Source organism: Pundamilia nyererei, unplaced genomic scaffold (genome assembly GCF_000239375.1).
Source record: "Pundamilia nyererei isolate P.nyererei 1_Seehausen unplaced genomic scaffold, PunNye1.0 scaffold00152, whole genome shotgun sequence".
Taxonomy (NCBI): Eukaryota; Metazoa; Chordata; class Actinopteri; order Cichliformes; family Cichlidae; genus Pundamilia; species Pundamilia nyererei.
Genome location: NW_005187553.1, coordinates 314,765 through 336,417, shown reverse-complemented (window position 1 = coordinate 336,417; position 21,653 = coordinate 314,765). Strand labels below are relative to the sequence as shown.

Here is a 21,653-nt window from a genome sequence, read left to right as displayed (position 1 = left end):
CAATCTGCATGTTTTTGTGCCACCACAGGATGAACGTAGGTTAATTGTAAACCTCGTCCCTGCCGCTCTTTTTTTCCTTCCTCTTCAGAAGCATCCGCTCAGTTGAAACGTCTCGCAGGCGTTTTGTACTTTGTCTTCTTGGCAGCTTCCCAGGCTGTAAATTATCATCTGGATGTTCTGTGGTGAAAAGTGGAGCAGGCTGGTAATGAGTCACCGAGCGCAAAAGGCGAATGAAATGCCGGACTGGATGACAATCTTTATTTAGTGATTGAAACACTCTGAACTTTGCTGTTCTCTGTTTTGTGTATCGATCCCAGATAAGCCTCTAAATTCAGCTTTAAACTGCACGTTTTCACACTGATTAACACGAAGACTGGCCTCCTGCTAATGCCGCTGATTCTTGTTGGGTTTTTATTGGCTGTATTTCCTGCTGAACTTTGTTAATCTGTTATAAGTTGCTGGTTAAAATGACTGGCTCATACTGGGGGCACTGGAAAAGCAGAATAAGAGTCCAACTCTTAATTGTTTTGAGGCCACATCAGCCCCAACATTAAAACCACTTAAACCTCGTCCCTCATCCTGGGCAGCTCTGGTCTGTCTGGGCAGGAGGCTTTTTTTCAGATAGCCAGTGGAAATAGAACCTTTTATATCGATTTAGAGTAGGACTGCATGTCTGGCAGCAGTTCTTTGGGGTCTCTGTGGATCAGGCACCGGGCCGGCTCAGCTTTTAACACATCAGAAGGTCATGGGTTTAAACCCTGGCTGTTTGCTTGCTCTTCCAATGCCTCCTAGGGTTTCTCTGGAAGAACAGTGTAGGCTATCATCTTCCACATAGAGACAGGGGAGGACATCCAGGAGGCTTCCCCAGCAGGACAGCCTCGTTCACCTGTTCAGCCAAAACCCGTGACCAAGCGTGGATCCGCTGAACCACAAAAGCTGCACACGGTCGTAGCTTCTGCCCTCATTTCTCCTTCTCCTTAACTCCTCCAGTCTGTTTTTCTGTGTAAAATGTCTCACCTGCCTGTCCTCCACGCTTCATCGTGCCTTTCACACACTTTCATCAATGATAAAAAACTGAAAAACAATAGCAGCAATCAGAATCGCTCTCGTTTCATGGATGAGTCGCTGCTCCACACGTGCACTCATTCCAGCGAGTGCAGGAGGCGACATCAGCATCAAACTGTAGTGAAGAAGATTAAATGTAAATATTAATTTAAAAATATTGATTAAATGATGCAAGAACAAGATTCTCCCAACACTGAGAAACGTGTTTGTTTAACACAACCGAAAGAAATTCTTCAGCTCAACAAGAAGTCTGTGTCCAGCTGTGAGAGACGGCAGCTGTCGGGGAGCAGAACGTGTTCAGGTCACCTGTGAGAGGTTTGAATTTTGTGGCTCGTTGACACCTTAACCTAGATTTACTTTAATTCGTGCTTTCCGGTTTAATCGGTCACTTCACTGCCCTCAAAACTGCGATGCACAGAGAAACTGGCACGCACGAGACCAACGGCTTCAGTCTCGTAATTTTTAACTTTGTTCTGCGAACGTTTCGCGTGTTTTTCTTGCAGTAGAAACGTCTGGTTCGTGAGTCGAACAGAACACGTCCACGATGAAGGTCTAATATGAAACATTGCAAGTAAATTAAATATGTTTTTGGATGTTAGTGCGCAGGAGTCTGTTCATAGCTGTTTTTAAGTTTTTCTTTCTGTTGTGTGTGGAGTTTCTTTTGTTTTGTTTTTTTTTAATTGTCCCAAACAGCGGCCCTGATCCCGGGTCAGATCGAGTCCCTTTTAGTCTGGTGACAGTTTTTTGTCATGTTGTAAAGACGCTCTGTTTTTTGTATCACCCCCGTTTGATCAGCTGTCCTTTATCAATGTGAATCTTGTTCATCTGGTGTGCCAGATGTTGCTTAAGTAGCCGTAACTACGTGTCCGTGGACCAGATTGTACTGCTGTGTGTGCAGACACGTCGCGATTTCATGCCTTAACATTTACAGCCACTACTTGACAGACAACTAACTGACTCTGACGCTGGGACCGCTGGTGATGGGGGAGAAGGACACTTCCATGATGCTTTTATCCTCTTCTCATCTCACATATCTGAGGGGTCTTCATCATTTAAACATGCTTAAAGTGACAGCTCTCACTGACATTCCTCACAGACATCTGATTGATTGATGGGGCCAGGGAAGAGGTCTGGTCCAAAAGGATTTTTTTTTCAGGAAGCAGGGCTGCTAACTTTCAATTTTCCTACAGATCTGTCAGAGGCGTCCTGTGGATCATTTTGTTAACAGGGTTCAGGGTTCAGTGCCTTTCTTTGAGGCATCGTTTTTAAAAGTTTTCCTGCTTCTTGGGAAAACTCCTGCAGGACCTTCCTCTGGTTTCCACAGCGAACGAGTAACTGACTGGAATACAACAAACGGCCTGTTCAGATTTCCACTGACTTGTTGAATATCTGATTTTGTTGATGTGTTGTTTTGTCAGACATGCGAGCGACTACCTGCACCGTTTTTGTAAATGTCACTGGTGTTGTAAAAACATAGATTTTACTCTGCAAATGTTACTTTTTTGCAAATACAGTTTTTGTAAAAGATCCACAGAATCTGTGTGTTTCTTATTTCCTTTCTTCGTGTGCCTGGTGTGTTTGAAATGTTGGTCGTGCATGAATGTGTTTACATGGTGGAAAACAAACACGACTCAAAGAGCTTGGCCCAGTTACAGATCAGAGGTTCTTACAGAGACACGGACCAGAATTCATTTTAAAGATGGCGTCTTCATGCTTTGGTATGTGGCTCAGTGCAGCTTAACCCTTCCTCTATGACAGCAGCTTGCGGCTCTTCTGGCCACGTCTGAGGTCTCGATGACCTAAATAAGCAAATATGACAGTAAAAAAGTTTTTGTTACATTCTCATTTCTAAACATATGTTACCTGAAAACTGAATTTGAAACATTTAAATTAGTGTGTCAAGCTGGCTCCTCATTCTCGTGCCTAACCTCTGTGGTAGCAGTTAAACAATAACAAACGTACGCGTCTGTTCCTGAGTCGTCCTTCACTCCACTTGAGTTTAAGATGCGAAGAGGAGTAGTTCAAAGGCCTGATAGGATCTCATTATCCTAACGCAGCTCTTCACTCTCAGACTCCAGGCTTAATTATAGGTTCATAGTTTGTAAACATATGTTACAAGTGGCCATGGCTGTGCAGAGATGTTTGAAGGGGCGGGTGCTCAAAGTTACAGGGACACATAGAACCAAGCTGAAGAACAACAACCCAGAATCACATCATACTACATCACTGTCTTCAGGTGGGGGACAATGCAAAGCAAACGTAGCCCATGTTTTACCTGATGGGTACAATGTTGCTGCTGATCGTGCTGGAGGGCAGGCCTGTGTTGATCTAGACATGATGTAGACATTAAAAAGTCCACAGGAGAGATGGTAGCTGATTAAACAGGTGTTAGGAGATAATAATGAAATGCAAAGATTGGTGACAGCGCTTGGAACCGTGATCCAGAATTCTTCCCTTATTATTTATTTGTAGTGCGATAATAATAAAGTAATAAGAATTAAAAAATAAAATAAAATCATAAATATAAAAATGTATTTATTGACAAAATAATGTATTTATGATGTTGATTTGTTTGACTATCCACTCTGTGCAGGCAGAATGCTTATTAAATGTTTAAACTGTAGAGATGTAATAATTCTGCTGCTGTAAAATCAGCATTTTGAGATATTTGGGGCATTGGTTAATCGTAATCATGTGACTGATGCAAGCCAGATCCTTTTATTTAGCAAAAATGTGATTACTAGTTAAATGTTATTGTTGAAGGGCACAGGCAGGAGTCCACATGCACACACAAATTTAAAAAACAAAGTAAAAAAGGGAAAGGGGCTGGTGCCAAAGCCCCCTGCACGTGCCTGCAAGTGACTTTAGCTTGCAACTAAAGGGGAAGTCCACACAAGGAAGATATGCATTAACTGTTTTATTGACACGCGGTGGAAAGGATCAGTGAATCAGTGGTGACGTATATGAGCAGAAAGTCTGAAGTCCATCAGGCAGGAAGCGAGAAAAACCAGGTCAGCTCAGATACAAACACATCTGCTCCGCCCACAATTTAAGCAGTAACTGTAACTGAATACAGTTACTCATATTTTGTATTTTAAATATGTAACACCGGTACATGTATTCCGTTACTCCCCAACACTGTCCATAGCAGTGGTGTCAAACACAAGGTGCAGGGTTCACAATCAGTCCAACTAAGACTTCAATCCAAACAACTTCCTGTGAAAAGGGAGTTCTTCCTCCCTGCTGTCAAGTGTGGGATTTTCTCCTAGTATTTGAAAAGCAGTTTTATTTTCCTGATTTCTGCCTTCAGAGCTGCTGAGTGTGTCACAGTCATTAGTTTATAAGCAGGAAGTCGTACATGGATGATATGCAATTAGTGCAGAGATGTTGCCACAGTGAGGCCAAAATCTGACACCTGATAAACTTCTTGTGAGTTTGCTGATGAGCTGATACAGCCACCAGAGGAACCTTTATAAATAAAATAAAAAAAATCACTTGTGTAGCATGCAGGGAGTCAGTGCCGTTTTATTTTTAGTATTTCCGTCAACTCGCCCCGCCGGCGGTGTTCTGCAGGCTGTGGCTCGTCGCTTTTACTGTCAACAGTGAGACTGAAGGGTGGGTTCCTCCAAACAATGACAGCTGTGTTTGTGGTCCCTGTGGGCGTGTGAACCTCAGACAGATGGGAAAGAAGAAGTGAGGGGTTTGCTTGTTTGTATGTTTAGATCTTGTGCTATATTCAAGATGAGTGTGCATCTGTGCCTGTTGGGATGGGTTACCTAAAACTTGGAACCAGGTTGTTTTTGAAATATGTAAAAAGAAAAACTGAATTTGGATACTTTTTCTACTTGTTTTTCTTCCTGTATTCATTCTGCTCCTCTCTTCAGTTGAAATGTGGTTGTTCACACACACACATTTGTGTGCAAGAAGGTCCATTTTATAAAAGATGAGGCCTGAAAAATTAAGTTACTTTAACCTGCAGGGGGCGACTCCTCTGATTAGAGACAAGTTTCTGCTTTTGTAATCTGTGACCCCAGTAAACAGTTTCCTGGTGGGTTTACAACCTCAGTCATTAGCTTGAAGCCCTCCTTAGAGCAACCTGATGGTGGATTTGTAAAGTGTGGTCTAATTTGGTCATTAAAGAGCCCCGCTTTACCCGTGCAGGAGAAATCATGGCTAAACTGTCTGTTTCTGATCATCATGAAAACATCTGGTTTCAAATAAGTTCCAGCACTTCACCTGCGGTTTGCTTGTTTTGACCCTGCGCCCTTGTCTTACTAATGTTACTCACAGTTTCACTAATAGATGACTGTATGAGTGTTGATGTCACATAGTGGTTAGTGAAGCTCCGTCATAAAGACTCAATTTGAAAGTCGTCGTTTCCATCTTGATGTTTTAAAACACTAGAAATAGGTCGATCTAACTGCGACACCTAGGCCCATGTTCATGAGGCAGACACTCGTGAATCACCCGCCCTGAAGAATCCCTCCGTGCTGAAGCAAACAGGGACATTTGTAAATGTGGATATCATGTTTTATAAAATAACACCTGAAACTAATGAAGGAGACACCAAATTCACCAAAGTCATAGACCAAAGAACAGGTAGAGTTGTCAATTTTCAACCAGAAAAGTCGCCCTCTGCTGGACATTTGAAAGAAAAAAGGTTTAAGTCTTTACTTACAAAACCCGAATGCTACGTCCATCTTTTAAATACAGTCTGTGCGTGCAGCTGTCTAGCCTCCAGCAGGGGGCGACTCCTCTAGTAGCTAACAGAAAAAACACATCTATAGAAGAATAGTGGGAATTTTCCTGCTTGTTACATGTAGATTATTCAATTCTTGTGAAACACAGCATGATTTACAGTTTTTGCCTAAATTCATGGGTATCTTGTGTAACATCACTACCATAACACCCATAATCTGTTGCCATCACTGACATGATTCCCAGGGTGTAGTAACACGGCTGTTGACTTACCTGACTATGAGCTGTAGTCTGCTTTGTGTTTAACAAACATGTTAAACAGGCTCAGCTCATTATAACTGCGAGCAGCTCAGCCCACTGCTTAATTAAATGTGCTTCCAGGAAGTCACTTCATCGGCTTTTCAGCTCATTTTAATGTTTCTTTGTATATGTTTATTTTTATTTTGGAACCGGCCACAGTTTCCTTTTCCTAATTGTGCTAAGAGGAACTAAAGCGTTAAAGGGTGTGTGTGTGTGTGTGTGTGTGTGTGTGTGTGTGTGTTTGTGGCTTAAAGAGAGCGTTTCCAGAATATGACGGCAGGCGCGCAGGTGGGCGGTGTTTGGAGGCAGCAGCAACCAATGGGAGGCCTATGTGTCGCTGTCAAACACAGCTGATCGATGAGTGAGGGGAGAACAGCCCAAAAGGTCCCACTTGTTGCTGTGCAGGAGCAGCGATCGTCAGCTGGTCGCGGAGGTCTGATCGACCCTCGGTTCGCGCCCTGAAACCGGTGAGGAAGCACACCAGGAGTCCTCGACAGCCCTGCAGCCGCTCCGGTGCACGATCACCCCGCCGTGCCTCGCTCTCAGCCCTCAGGTGAGCTTTTTTCATATTATTTCTGACATTTTCACTCCCTTCCATTGCTCCATTCACACCGAGGAGGTGTCGGGCTTTGCGCTTACCTGCCCGGTGACGGCGGGATAACGCAGGTGTAAAGACGAACAGCGAGGACTTCCCACTGTGATCTGGTGTGTGGGTGTTTTTCTGATGTCGCTGGATCCACACACAGCAAACATCGGCGGTCACAGCAGATCGCGCAGGGGCGCTCGGTTTCTGTAATCGAATTATTGTTGCGGTGACAGAAGAGCGGCTCCTTCACAAACGACCGAAGGGCCTAAAAATAACAAGTCCGTCATGCTGATGATGATGCGGTGGAACGGGGGGGGGGATTTTTACATAACAAACAGTGTTTGTGCGCAGAAATCTGTAATCCGACAGGAGCTGTGCAGCTTTTAAGGACCGGCTTTTCGTTTCAAGGCTTTCCAGGAGTCCTTGAAGCCTCTTCAAGGGTTAATTTGAATGGGTTTAAGTTGTCAGGGCTCTGCACTGTAAGAGTGTAGGTCTACAGATGAAATATGACTTTAAGCACTTTCCTGCTTTTCTCTGCCACATTTCGTGAACATTGGAAATGATGCGAGCTTCAGATGTAGCAAAAAACGCCTTTGAGTAATGAGGTTATCACCCTCAAGCGCACTTGTGATGTTACCGATGTATTGTTTGGTTGTGAGGTGAGGAAAGTGCTCTTTGAGTCACGTTCATTAACACCAAGACCGTCAGATGTGGACTTGTGATGGGGGACGTACTTTTCAGTCAGTTTTATTTATATATTGCATTCATATTTATTTTTATGTGAGAGTATTTATGCTAAGGTTTTTTGCAGTCCGGCAGTAATGCGTTAATTTCTTTATGCTTGCGTGAACGAGGAGTCTTGACTCTTGAGGGACTGAGGAGGCAGGATTAAGGAAAACCAGTGTATGAGTTGTTCTGAGTTATTTTCTGCTTTCCTTTGTTTTTATGCTGCTTGTTGAATGATAAAAGAAGCAATCTGAAGGCGTAGCTGGGCCGATTTCCACATTCTTCAACATTAATCAACTAAAAATCATAGCAAAATGAGAGAAAGTATGAGTCAAAACATGTTAATTGTAAAAACCTGAAGGAAGGATCTGGACTGTGGTGGATGAGCTAATATGAAAGTTCCTGTCAGATCTGGCTGATTGAGCGGTTAAATGAACCTGTAATATCAGACCAAAGCGGTTTTACTGCCATAATATTAGTGCGTGGCTAATTTCTGGCAGATTTTATGACCTTTAGTATCTTACATCTGACTCACTGAACAGGAAACACTTTATGGATAAAATCATTTCCACAAAGAGATCTGAGATCATCAGGAAGGATCTCCAGTGCTCATTTAGCTTTGAACTTTCACCACATTTCAGTCTCGATCTGCAGCTCCCTTAGCCGCGGCACGTGTTTTGCACAACATACATGCAAAACACGACACACTGTAAAACCTGCATATGTATACATCTATTTCTAAACATAATATAGAAACCAGGCAGCAATTCTGACGGTGCTTTTAAGCGCGAAATGATCCTGCTTTCCATGTTTTTCTCTATTAATTTATGTCTCAGTTAAGTGAAGCACACATGATATTCCTGTTTCCCTCCTGCACTGAGATGTGTTCGTGTGTCTCAAATAAATATTGGTGCACACGGGAGCAGCAGCTGCAGGGTGGCATGCTTGCTGCATCCCTGCCATCGGCTCAGTAATGCAGCATCAGCACTTCCACAGAGTGCTGCTGTGCATTGTGTACACAGAGGCCAGGTTTCTGTTTCTTTGTTTGTTGTTTCATCACTGATGGGGTTTTTTTCTTTCTTTCTTTTTTGTTGTTGTCTCAAAACATAAGTGAGGAATAATTTCCTACCGCGTGGTCAGCTGAAAAGACGGATTTTGGAGCCTGACCCCAAACACAGGTTTAATCACATGCTATCTTATGATATCTGAGATGGAGCTCACATGTTGACTCTAAGTTGTGGTTAAAAACTGGAGTCAGTTCTTAATTAAAAGCGGTAATAATCATACCCTGACATTAAGTGTTATATCCTCCATCTGCCTGCTCGTTTCTCACGTTCACACTGGAGCAAAAAGAGCAAAGTTCAGGCTTTCACAGGAGGACTCTTCTTCACGGCTACTCATCCACCAGGCTCTCAGATGTGGCTTAGCACCACCTTCTACAAACTACTGTTGATAACTTCCATAACTCACGCTTTTGTTTCCCCCCTTATCTTTACTGTCTGCGTCATGTTGTACGAGACCGCGAGGCTTCCTCAAGGTTGCAGTCCCCTTCTCACCTGTGCTCACGCCAGCTGCTTCCTCTGTTTGTGCCAAACAGCTCGATGTTGTGGCTGCAAACATGGGGGGAAAAAACCATCAGGTCCTGTGCGCCAGAAAATATTTCCAAGAAAGAGCGAGCTAAACAAGAGCAAATGCTACTCTAATATGAGATAAAGAAGGTTAAATGTGTACACACAGGCGTGGCCACCCTGAGTTACGGTGAAATCATTTCACCTCAGTCATGAAGGGGAGGTGTAGGTGATGGGGGAGGACAGTCCAGCTCCAGGAACTATTTTCTCTGTGAAATTATTCTGCTTTTGTCTTATTCTCACTGTGCAGCTGCATTTTTGTTGCACCTGCAGTGTGGAGTCACCTGTAGCATCAGCCAGTCATATCACCCGTCCTCAGCACCCAGACTGCACCGGCGCAGCCTGAAGTCAGCAGGAAATCTGACATTTAAGCCTCTCCAGAACGATTCTGATCGAGTCTGCGTTGGTGCTTCACATCTTCAAACGCAAAGTTTGCCAAACCGAGCGAAGCCTGGCTGTCGTTTCAGGGCTTTGTAGCGAGACAGGAAGGCCTGATGAGGCTGGTTTTATTTTATCACTCTGTTGTCACGGCAGCCTTGTTGCCTCCAGGCTTTTTCGAACTTCACAAACATTACAGCACAAGTTCTAATATCACGCAGATCCATGATGACTAAGATGCAGACCTCCCACACAGGTTGTGGTCACAGAAGATGGAGATAGTGTGAATGTGTGTGTGTTTCAGTGTGTTAATCTGTAGTGTGTGTGTGTGTGTGCATCTAAGCCTGGCTGGCTCGCTGAGGCAGTGGGTCCTCCCCCGGCTGCTCCAGAGATGACTGGCATCTCTGTCGACATGAAAGCACCGAACACAAATGAAAGAGGGCAAAGTACACCTACACGCACCTTTTCACACATGCTGGCATTTGGGCTCCGGCTCCGGCAGAGGTCTGGAACCAGTTTATCTCAGGAAGTGTGTGCGTGCAATGTTAGTGATTTGGAGATAAAGGTTTGGTTGCTGTGGCGATTGCTTTCGGTTTCGGCGTGAAGAAAGTTTTGTATCGGCGCCGTCAGACGGCGGCGGTGGTCGATATGGCCACTGTTGAAACCGTAAACAGTGGGAGGTGGTAGTTTCAGAATGGATCACCTGAAAGGTTGAAGTCAGGCCGTGCTGTCTTGGTTAAAGGTTTGATGGGAAGATGGTGAAATAAAGTAGGGTGTGTGTCTCTTTTAGAGTAGCTCTGCATGATTCTGAGTCCAAAATAATCTTTATTTGAACTGTACTGAGCATCAGTGCAGATCCTCAGTTCCTCCTCTGACTGAAACAAGCAGTCAAACTTTCTTCTGATTGGCTGTACCTCACAAACAGAAGGTCTGAAAAGCTGGTGGGCAAATTTTTATCTGATTATTTTTGCAGAAAACTTCTGCTCAGCCATCATCAGCAAAATCCACGTTTTACTGTTACTTTGCTGCATTTCCAGTAGAAGCAAATAAAAGTGTGTGACTGTTTGGCATTTTAACACAGAGCTGTGATATAACGTGTGGCTGACGCTGCTTTGTGACAAAGTGACAAACAGATGCTACACGATTATTCAGTTACTCCGTTGGCTCTCAAACCTCCTTCAGAGGCTGGAGAAACTCCCCAGTACTTCCAAACATTAGACAAAGATCCTGATGGGATATAATCTGGATAATAGTCTTAAACATCTTCATCATTGTTGCTTCTCTGCATTTTAAAAGCAGCTTTCTGAGTTAAATGTGGCTGAAAATGGCGGGTTTTATGCTGCAGACAGAGGGGGGGACGTGGGGCTTTAAATCTGATGTTTTGTGTTTAAAAATCAGAGCGAGGTTCTTTGTCGCTGCAGCTGCAGCTACTTGGTGAGCAGAGGGTGTGGTGGTGCTCAGCAGCTGACAGGTGTGGATGAAGACAACAGCTGGCTCGCTCTGTAGGTGTTCTCTGAAAAATAAAGCGGACAGGCTGGTTCACAGCTGACAAAAGCAGGGTGAAGGTGTTTGCGTTCACAGCTGGGGTGTCGTTTTAATCAGAAAGGTTTTGGCAGGTGGGGGGACTTCTTCCTGGTGTGTGTGTGTGTGTGTGTGTGTGTGTGTGTGTGTGTAGATGGCCGCTGGCATGTTTGTGTGTGCTTTCTCCTCCTCTGACTCTCTGTTGTGTCACCAGGAAGTCCGGTTTGATGTCGGCCTCAGTCCTCTCTCCATGGCCATGTGGACCCGTCAGTCTGGTCTGTGGACTCTTCCTGCTGGCCTCCTCACCACTCCTCATTGCAGGTACGACCTCTGACCCCAACAGGGTCGCTTTTAAAACACACAGCAATCTCCACTCAACCTTTTTGAAAGAACTCAAGCAAAAACTCTGAGCTGATGGCAGAGAAATGACGCACACTTTGATTCAGTGTTTGAATATTAGAGAACTAACAAAGTGCTCATTCATCTCATCGTGGTGGTTTTACATTTTGGACTGAAAGAAGAAGTAGGGAAAAAGATTGCCAGTGTCAGCTCTGCCACTTCCTCTTAACCCCTTTATGACAGAAATTGCTCTCAGATGATCCAAAAGATACGAGGGGTGAAGAACCTAAACAGAAAGTGATTATTTCTGCCTGCTTCACACATCAGAGTTTAGTTTTCACAACTGTTATATGAGTAGTGTGCATGCAGGCCAGTTCACTTTGCACATAAACGTTCATCTAAAGCAGTGGTGTCAAACATAAGGCCCAGGGACCAGAATTGGACATTGAAACATGTAATTAATTTTTTTTTTGGCTTGTCCTACTGATAAACACCTCCCCCCAACATTCATACTACACCAAAGTAATGAAGTGATAGATCAACATTTAAATGACAGAAAATTCCCATTATTTTTCTTTCAAAAGTCTTTTTATTAGACAAAGGTTCCAATACAATGTATACAATAACACAAAATGCTTCAGAATATTCCAAAATTTCAATCTTGTTCCCACCCCAACCCTTAAAACAACAAATAATTGGCAGCCTGCTGCCCAACTAAACAAAAAAACAAACAAAAAACCAGAAAAAACAAACAAAAGCAAAAAACAACAAACAAATTCCCATTATTTTTATTTGAATTAACAAAACTTTCAACTTTATAATTAAAAGCAATGAGAAACCAGAACTTTTGCACATTTCTTATGCTGAGATAAATGTGCAGTTAAACCACTTTGCTGTGACCGAAAGGGAATTTTTGCTGCCCACTTAAGATCAAAGTGGGTATGTGTGTGTGGCCTTTGATGTAAAGTGAGTTTGACATCCTTGATGTAAAGCGTGCTGATTGGTCAGTTTGATGACGGTGCTGTGATGTCCCTGAAATTCACAGACATGTAAATCTGTTGCCTCAATAAATTTGATTTAAAAATGTGGAAGAAGCCAGAGCTCCACCGAGCCCCATTTATTCTGGACTGTTTCAAAGCGCTCTATGAACCAGGGAGCCCTCAGCCTGACGCATCATAATGCAGCTTTGTCAGGCGCCTCCAGTGTTTCCCCTTCATGCAAAAGGCATCATTGAGCGTCAGTTGTCCCAGCCGCAGCTCTATCGGTACCTGACAGGTCACAGTCCTGTTTTTGCAGGACTTTTTTTGTTTTGCCCAAAGACTGGGCTTGGTTTAAAGCTTGTCTCTTCACAACAGGAACCCTGGTATTTGAGAAATGACGAGTTGGGAGTTGCCGATTATTCTCACGAATGTCGTAAAACCCTGTGTCTTTGTATTGCTTCAATTCCCACAATCCTTCTGCAACCAAAGAGCTCCAAACACAGACGCATGGCGACCCCGGCTTGAGTTGCATAAGCGGTTAAATAAACTGATATAATCTTATTTTATTCAGCTCACCTTATGTGTACCAGCAGAGTGAAACTGGAAACCACTTTTTTAGTGAAAGTTTTGAAAAGATAACTTTATTTGGAAATTCAGATTTCCACCTGATCTTACCTGAAGAGAAATTTAATTAAAGTAATTTAGAGATTTATTAAAGCCACACAAACACTAAAAGATCAAAAAGTCACCCTTATTTTTTATTTTTTTTTAATTCACTGAAAAGGCCACATAAAGCCTCTGCAGCAGTTTGGACTGAAACACACTTGTATGACACCTTTACCATGACTGATTTTGAAACACTACATGAACTTTAGGCAGGATGTCTGCAGTTTCTCTTCAGGTCACTGTGTTCAGTCTGTTTTGGAGGTTTGAAACTAGCTGTCTGGCTCCTCCTGTCCTAATAAGAACCGTCTTGTCACGCTCTTTAGCTCGTATAGGAACCAGCTGCGTTTTGTAACGCTGCAGTGCAACTTTGTGGCTCAGATGCGTCTAAATATCTGTTTCTTTGATTTTAGAAGGTGAGTGAAATCCCTTGAAAGTGTCTTACTTTATTCATTCAGGTGTCATTTTGCGCTCTCAGCTTCACACTTGCCCTACTCTCAGCACGTTAACGCTGAAGAGGTGGAGGAAACCATAATTCTGCAGACATACGTTTTTAAGGTGAAAGATGAAGAAATAGAGGAAGTTGGGAACACAGCTGGGTTTCTGGTAAAGCTGCCTGCTGTGGGCGAGTAAATAAAGATCATAAAAAAAACCGGAACCAAATCTCTGTGGAGCCTTTTAGCCACATATCAGCTCTTGTTTGCTGTAATAATATCCCCTCGCTGTGCTTTCATGTGGACACAGCTTGTGTTGCACTCTTCATCCATCACCCCGCACCATGAAACCTCGCCTGCATGCTTATCTTCTTCGAGTGTGATTGAATAGCAACTTGCACTCCAGGCTGACTTATTGCCCTTTGGTTTCTTTTTTTGTTTAGTTATTTAAAATCCAGACAAAGGATGCATGCAGGTCCTCTTTCATTATCCATAAATTCAGTGAACCATACAAGTGTTTGCACAATGACACATTTAAGAACAGTGCAAATACAAAGGGGGCAGAAACCTGCAAAATCATTGGCTAGCACTGTGAAACCAAAGGACACTGTGGACATAACTCTAAAGCAATGCAAGCCTACAGGAGATATAAAACCCCCCCTGAATATTTATGTAATGGGGGGAAAAAAACCTCAATCCAAACAGAGCTAAATCTCTCTTAGTTTCAGCTGATGGCAGCTGGTGGAAGGAAGGAGTGAGAAAAACACCTCCACAATGTTTATCCTGTTCTTTAAAGCCAAAAGCAAACAAACGCACATGGAGCAGTGCTGCAAAAATGGAGGAGGGCCGAGGGAGAACATAAACAATATCCAGCAACAGTGATGGATCCTGAACAAATGTCCAGGTCTAGGGCCACAGGACCGTAGTCTAACAATGGATGTCCAGAGCTTCCTCTCAGGACCCACCTCCTTCAGCTCTTCTGGAGCTGCACTGAGATGCTCCCAAGTGGCCATCTACTCTCAGCTGGATATGGCCGAATGTCTAACTTAGGAGGTGTCGAGGAGGTCTGGTGCTTGGAGAAACATGGCCCCTTCTCATCACTGTTTTGTTTTTCTGCAGGCAAAATGAACTGCACTCACCCTCTGGTGCCAGAATATGGAGGTTTTCGCTGCGATCCCTCCCCGTGCCAAGGCTTCCCTCACAAGACCACCATCCGCCTCTTCTGTGAATCAGGATACCAGATGAGGACACCGCTGTCCAGGTGCCGCAACGGGAAGTGGGGTCCTCCCATATCTGCCTGCATCCCCATGAAAGGTGAGAGTTTGACGGCCTCCAGTCAGAGTTATAGCGTGTTGTGTTTTTGTTTGCGCTCCAGCAAAGTGATCAGGGCGTGGTGTTGATGTTTGTGTGTTTTGTTAAGTGCAAAGAGCAGCGGTACATTAAACTCACACTCTTAGATGTGTTTAATGGAGCTGATACGCCAGTTTCAGTTTCCATGCATCCAATCGCCTCTGAGGCTTCTGGAGTTACTCAGTTTAGAAGTCATATGATATGAAACTTTCTTTCTTTAATAATAGGATTTTCTTAGACAACTCTTAACATTTCCCAGCAGTAGCGAGCATCACAGCGTTGCTTAGAGATTATTACTTAAGTTTATAATCTACCTGTGACTCATCTCCCCGTCAGCCCAGCCGGTCTAAAGGCTGGTTAGTCATTTTAGTCACCGCTCATTTCTTGTTTTAAGCATTCAGGAAGTAGATGGCGTGTGTACCAAGTACTTGTCGACAGCATACAAATATGTGTTAATGCTAATTTCCGATATGAAGAAAGTAATATGAAGCTTCATCTCATCATTAATACCAATGAGTATCAGCCACTGTTACATTTTTTCTTTTAATTTACAGCCGCTGACTTTATGGCACTATTGAAAATGATTAAGGAAACAAATTGTACTTGCGTGGCTTTTTAAAGTGTGCAGTACTCAAAGAGCTTGAGTCACATGAAATCAATACAGCATACCACGCGTTCAGCAAATTATGAACTCAAATTTCCCAGATTTTACAATATTTGAAACAGATAGCCGAGATCACGTGCCCCATACACCGCACAGTTTCAGAAACACTGGTTTCATGAGGAACTGGATGACAGCCTGATAACAACCCTGGACACAAGCACGGACTAGGACTCAGTAACCACTCCAGGAGTTAAAGCTAAACCAGCACTCTTGGTCAATGAAACACTGACGGCAGCATCACACGGCCGCAAGACTCAAAGTCTCAGCAGAATAAAAGAAAACTATGATCATAACACACTAAGTTAAGCATTAACAATCTAGTGAGACTGTGCATGTGCCACTGCAGATGTATCCCTTAAAAATAATTAAATAACACACTTGTGGATGACTGTGCTTCTCAATAGAATAGAATAGAATAGCCTTTATTGTCATTGTACAGAGTACAACGAAATTGGAGTGCCACTCCCTTGGTGCAAGTTTCAATAATAAATATAAATGTAAAATAGAAAAAATATAAAATATTCACAAATAGGTAGTTATAACTAGACTAATATAAATGTATTAAATTCAGCATCTTTTTAAAGATAATATTATAATGGAAAGCTCATAAAATGGAACCAACGAGCATAGATTTCTTTTAGAAAATGTACAGTATTTACATTATGTGTTAAGAGACAGAGATCTCAGTTATGGCCACATGTTGGTGCCCCATACACCACACACTTACCAAAACACCCATTTCATTAACTTCTGAAACAACAACAAGGGGGGGGGGAAACGAGTCTCTGTCGTAGTTTTCTGTTAATGTGTAAACTTTCATGTTTGTGGCTACATTATTGTTGGAAACCACATTATTCATTCACAAGAATCAACACCCACCAGCAGTGCCACTGAACTGTTGTACTCTTAGTCTCACAATGCCGCCAGTGCTGCAGTGTGGCCCGATATATTTACTCTTAGATTCTGCTGAAGTACACTTTTATTGGGCTTGTATTGAAACTTCAAATCTCTACTTCCTTTTCCTTTTTTTAAAAATATTATTTCACATTTCAATGATGTGTGATTCTGCACAATGACTGTTTTATTTTAAGTACTTTTTAACTATATTTTGATGCTCAGAATCTTAACTTTACCGCAGTAAAGAGTCTGAATACACATTTCACTGCTTTGCTGAATAGCTATGCAAAACAAAAGGACTTTTAGTTTTGTTTTTGTGCACAGGGCTGCGCATGAACCTGAAAATCATCCTCAATGTTTTCTACACTGACACAAAATGTAGATAATTCAGTACCGATGTAAGTTAAATGCATCAATTATGCAGAAACGGCAGACGCAGCAGCTTTATCGTCTTTATCTTATGACCTACTTAAGAGGTGAACACAGACACTCTCTACAGAGGAAGTAGCAGCTTTACTTTCCTCAGACCAGTTCCAACTTCCTCTGTCGCCATTCAGTCAAATGTGCTGCAACAGGAAGTCAAAGTGCAGAAAGAGGAAGCGGGCAAAGCCACCATAATAACCATTAAACATTTCCTCTCTGATGCTGTCAGTCTCATGGAAAGCTGCTGCCGTGTTGTCACGGGCACAAACAAACCACACAGCTTGAAAATCTCTCCTCTCGCAAAGATCTTGAGATAGATAATGAATTTCTGCTCAGAGCTTCTACTCAGAACACACAACCTTTCCCAGGGTTATGCATTTAGGTTCAGTTTACCTGTCTTATTGTGGTGACAAAAACACCAAATGCACATCTGGCATTCAGGCACAATTTTGGAAATAATCAGATCTCCTCAAAGAACCTGCATTTTAGTTTTGGAAGCCTGTTCTGCTGAAAACAATCCTGTTAAGTTCAAACCTGCTGCAGAATGTTCTGGTGGCTCTGCTGCATATGCATGGTCTCATGCATAAATGCGACCACACCCAAAATGGCCCAAGATGTTCAGTGTGCACACGCACAAAGTCAGGAAAAGGCAACAAAATGTGAAGGTTTTGGTATTTTCAGCATCTGTAATGTCTGTCTTTTTCTTCCTCAGGCAATCCTATCCCAAAACCCGACGACTCAATGCCCAGCATGGCCACGACTGCAGTGGGTGTGTCCATCTTCCTGCTCACCACCACCGCCTGCCTGGTCCTCAAGTCCCGGCTCTACCCCTGTCAATCACAAAGGTAAGAAGAAACGTCTATTGACTTTTTATCCATGTATTTGTTTCTGAGCACCTATTTTTTACAGGTGTGACATCTTATGTGTATTTATATGCACATGATATCTTATTCTACCTTTATAGTCAGTACCTTTTACCTTTTTTGACTTTTGTTGCCATGATGCCAGGTCTCTCTTGGAAATGAGATTTTTAATCTCAATTAGATTTTTTTTTTAACCTGGATAAATAAAATAATAAAAATACAGTAATAAATAAACTAATAGCTGTACAGGACAGACACCACTTCAAACACTCTGAGTGTTATCAGCCTATCAAAGCTGTTGCCACATGTTCTTATTATTATAATAAATAACTTCTTAATTAGGTCAACTCCACCTTGTAGTAAGTCAAGAGGGTTCGTAGTATCCATTCTGGTTACTGATAAATACTGATACTGAAATGCGTGTTAGCATCACGTGCTGCCTTGTCTGAGTGTGGGAAGCTGGAAACACAGGCTGAACTTTAGTTACTTTATATTCAGTGCTGTAGTTTCAGGTCAGAGGTCAGGAGCACTTCATTTGTCATCTGAGCATTAACCTCTTACTTTTCCTTCCTCCCTGCAGCCGTCGCTCCTCAGACCAGCTAGACCTGATGGTGGACGGGCTTCCAGTTTCCCTTCCCTCCTATGAGGAGGCGGTGTACGGCAGCTGGGGGCAGCGCATCCCTGCCTGCTCAGCTCCCGGGCCCACGCAGCTCCTCCTGGCTCAGGAGGCTCCGGGCTGTCAGCAGTCTTCCCCGAGTAGCCAGTCAGACGGCAGCCACTGCCTGCTCCTATCGGGCCAAAGCCCTGACAACCCTCCACCGCCTTACGAAGAGGTCCAGTCGCCACATGCCAGAGACAGGATGAATGACGGGGACGTCCTGCAGCTCCACGTTGCACTTTCAGACGATAAGGACACATGATGACGGACGGAGAGACTCAGAAGTAGTTTATGATTTTGACAGGTGCAGTGTTCACTCTGCAGATAACGGCTCAAAAAACATAAAAACAGGGGCTCACGGCAGACTCCTGTACTGCCCGCACTTTTCCTGGTTGGCTCACCAGCATCAGGACCTATCACATGGTATTTTAGACGATAAGCTCTGATTGGCCAGTTGTTGGGTCAAAAAAGACCCGAATGAAGAGGACTGAAGTGCATTTATAGCTGAAACGTTGATTGTATAGTGTGTTTGTATAAACGTTGATTGTATAGCAAATGTATGTGACACAGGGAGGGGGTGTGTTGTGCGGTATCATCGCTGTCTTGTGAAAACAGGAAGGCTTTTACCAGACAGCGGTGGTGTGTGTGTGTGTGTGTGTGTGTGTGTGTGTGTGTGTTTTCAGTGTGTTTCTGGAGACGTCGTCTACCTTTTCCCCTCAGTGACGGGGCTCATTAAGGCTTCGTTTGTGAAGTCAGTGGCGTGTTGTTTCTTTTCACTTCTGCATTTGTGTCTGAGACTTTTGCACAGTGTTTCTATTAAAGTCCAAACGGGCCGAGGCGCACGGGCTGCTGATTTAAAAGCACACACACTCGGGTCGTGGATGGTGATTTTGTTTTTTTAAATAAAATGTTAATTTCATGTACAGCAAAGTGCTTGGAAACCAAATGTTCTCTCAAAGTGTTTCTGCTGTGTTCATTCAATGCTGATGGAGGAAAAACTATTTAATATTTAATCGCTTTCAATCTACAGTTATGAGTCGATTGGTTTACTAAATGAAATCAATATATTTAGTAAATCATTGGAGATTTATGTAGGCACTTTTAAAAAAAAAATCAATTTAAAATAAAATAAAAAGAAGATTTTAGGTGCAAATCTCTGAGATGACCCGGATGCCTTTGAGGATCATCTTCATGTCCTTACTGGGTTCCTCGAGTGACTGACGCCTTCAGACCTTGAATGTATTTAATGTTTTTGTTTTGTGCAGATAGATCTGAACTAATATATATATAAATATGTGTATATAAATTGTAATATTTACAAAATGATTATTTCTATATTGTGTTATTGCACAGAACTATATGATTAATAAATGTTGAGGTGTTTCTTTATTTGCACGTCTCAGTCTCATTTGTTGCTGTTGTAAACACAGCTGATATTTTGTGCAGCATTTGTCTTTAGCTGCTAGTTTTTACATAAATCTGAAAGTTTTCACACAACTGTTTGAGATGCTCTGCTAAAAACAGCAGGAACTCTTTAAGGGGTTGCAGGGTTTTAAATTCCTGGTGGTGAACTTTTCTTCTTGCTGAACAGTTTTTCCTGGCTGGATGAACCTTTTACCCCCTACATGCTGCAGGTTAGCCCACAACAACCGCTGTCAGCAGTAAAGTTGATGATTGTGTTCCCAGAAAGTGACTGAGAAACAGTGTAACTCAAGCACGGTGAAGAAACAGCACAGCGAGTTGTACTGTTTGAAGTTGTGAAAACAAAAATGACACAAAATCTGGTCTTTCCCTTTTAGGAGACTGCAGGTTAGCTGGCATGAGAACTTTGCCCATGATGCAACACAACAATCAGACATCTGATGTCACGTCGCACAGTCAAATCAGGTCAATTTGTTTACAAGGATGGTTAAAAGAAAAAGCTAGACATTGATCATGCACAGCTAATAAAACAATAAATGCATTAAAACATAAAAGTACTATGACCTAAAAAGTAAACAATACAAAACAAAGCAGTCTAGTTTAACCTGTTTTCTAGGCTTCCTGCTCGAAAATGACATCCCCAAAATGAATGGAGTATTTCTCTGCAATCACAAACTGTGTAAACAATCTTGGTATCAAAATAAAGCTTACACTTGTTCATCAGAGGTGTAAAAATTGCAGCAGATGTTACTGTGTCAAAGTTACTCAGGCTGGAACACAGAAAAAGTTTTTAGTGTAAAACCCTTTTAAAAATACGCTTTAGATCTCATTTTAATCCAGAAATTCAGTAATCAACATATAAACATCATCTGTGCAAAGATTTGTGCTTCTAAAGTAAAACAGTGAAAAATTGCAGCACGTTTAATAAATAAATATTTAGACATTGTACAACAAGTCCAATCCTGACACACTCTGGACACCATATGTGAGTAAAAGTTTTAGGTATTAAACAGCAGAGATTATTTAATTTCATTAACATGCCTAAAAATGCTTGTTTTTTGAATATTTTTGAAGAATTAACCACACATTCACAGACAATGGGCCCTTTCTGAGGGGTTGTCGCTTCCGGCTTCTTTTGGCTTCTTTTAGCGGATTTGCATGATTGACACTTCTTTTTAACTGTTTGAGCCAATAGAATCATGGTAACGATGTCACTTCATCTAATCAGAAGTTGCAAAGCCAGACCCCACCTGGGCCCAATTTATGTCTGTAGCTAGGTCTAAAATGACGGAAGTGGCTCTGATGCGCTAGTTAGCCGCGCTAGCTGCTGATAATCAGGGTGCTATCGGCTACCTGCGAAAATAACGGAGGAAACTGGGAGGTAAGCCAATTTTGCGCTGCTACGCGTTTCTTCTTTTGCGGCTGGTTCAGTGACTTTTGGTCGGAGCGTGGTGAAACTTAGTGTTTGGAATCTGTGATAGCTCTCGAAGCTAACTAGCCTTTGTTTAGCCGGTTATATGAAGTCTGGAGAATTTCTGGTTTCGGTTTTGTTTGTTTGCAGGATTTTTTCGCATTTACATAACTGCTCTTTTAATCATCGCTTGTTTTCGCTGTGTTTGGTGGTTGTAGAAAGGTTTCTGTGAATACTACACAAGTTGATATTTGATTAAAAGGCTCTACGCCATGGCGGGTTACATAACTCGTGAGCCCCAACGCCCCCGGTACCGGGAACAGAAGCCCCGCCCACTGGCTGCTCAAACCTTCTGTTTGTGATGGACAGCCATTCAGAAGAATGGAGGTTGTTTTCAACATATGAACTGAGATGCTGTAACGAGATCCAATTCAGGATAAATAAGAATTATTTTAATATGTGATTCATTAAAGCTACTCTAGTACAGTCTGAGAAAAAAAGAGTGGAGTTGGAAATAAAGGCCTCGAGTATAATTAAACACAATTCAATTAAGGCTGATTGGACCTTATTAACATTAGGATGCAGTTACCTGTTCAGGATACAGCAGATCACAGACCACACCTCTGAAACCAACATTTTATCCTGTC

At 42.6% G+C, this 21,653-nt stretch overlaps 1 protein-coding gene across 1 annotated transcript; it reads left to right on the top strand.

Annotated features, from left to right (window-relative positions):
• Positions 1 to 6,349: 6,349 nt before the first annotated feature.
• Positions 6,350 to 19,444, top strand: LOC102196086 (sushi domain-containing protein 6). The gene is made up of 5 exons (XM_005744965.2): positions 6,350 to 6,616; positions 11,117 to 11,223; positions 14,438 to 14,632; positions 17,365 to 17,497; positions 18,096 to 19,444. Exons 2-5 carry the CDS (start codon positions 11,130 to 11,132, stop codon positions 18,433 to 18,435), a joined length of 762 nt encoding a protein of 253 aa, XP_005745022.1. The 5' UTR covers positions 6,350 to 6,616; positions 11,117 to 11,129; the 3' UTR covers positions 18,436 to 19,444.
• The last annotated feature ends 2,209 nt before the right edge of the window (positions 19,445 to 21,653 follow it).

Coding starts and splice junctions, on each gene's coding strand:
- LOC102196086 (XM_005744965.2), top strand. CDS start 11,130: ATGTCGGCCTCAGTCCTCTCTCCATGGCCATGTGGACCCGTCAGTCTG. Junction 14,633..17,364: donor TGCCTGCATCCCCATGAAAG/GTGAGAGTTTGA, acceptor TTTCTTCCTCAG/GCAATCCTATCCCAAAACCC. Junction 17,498..18,095: donor TACCCCTGTCAATCACAAAG/GTAAGAAGAAAC, acceptor TCCTCCCTGCAG/CCGTCGCTCCTCAGACCAGC.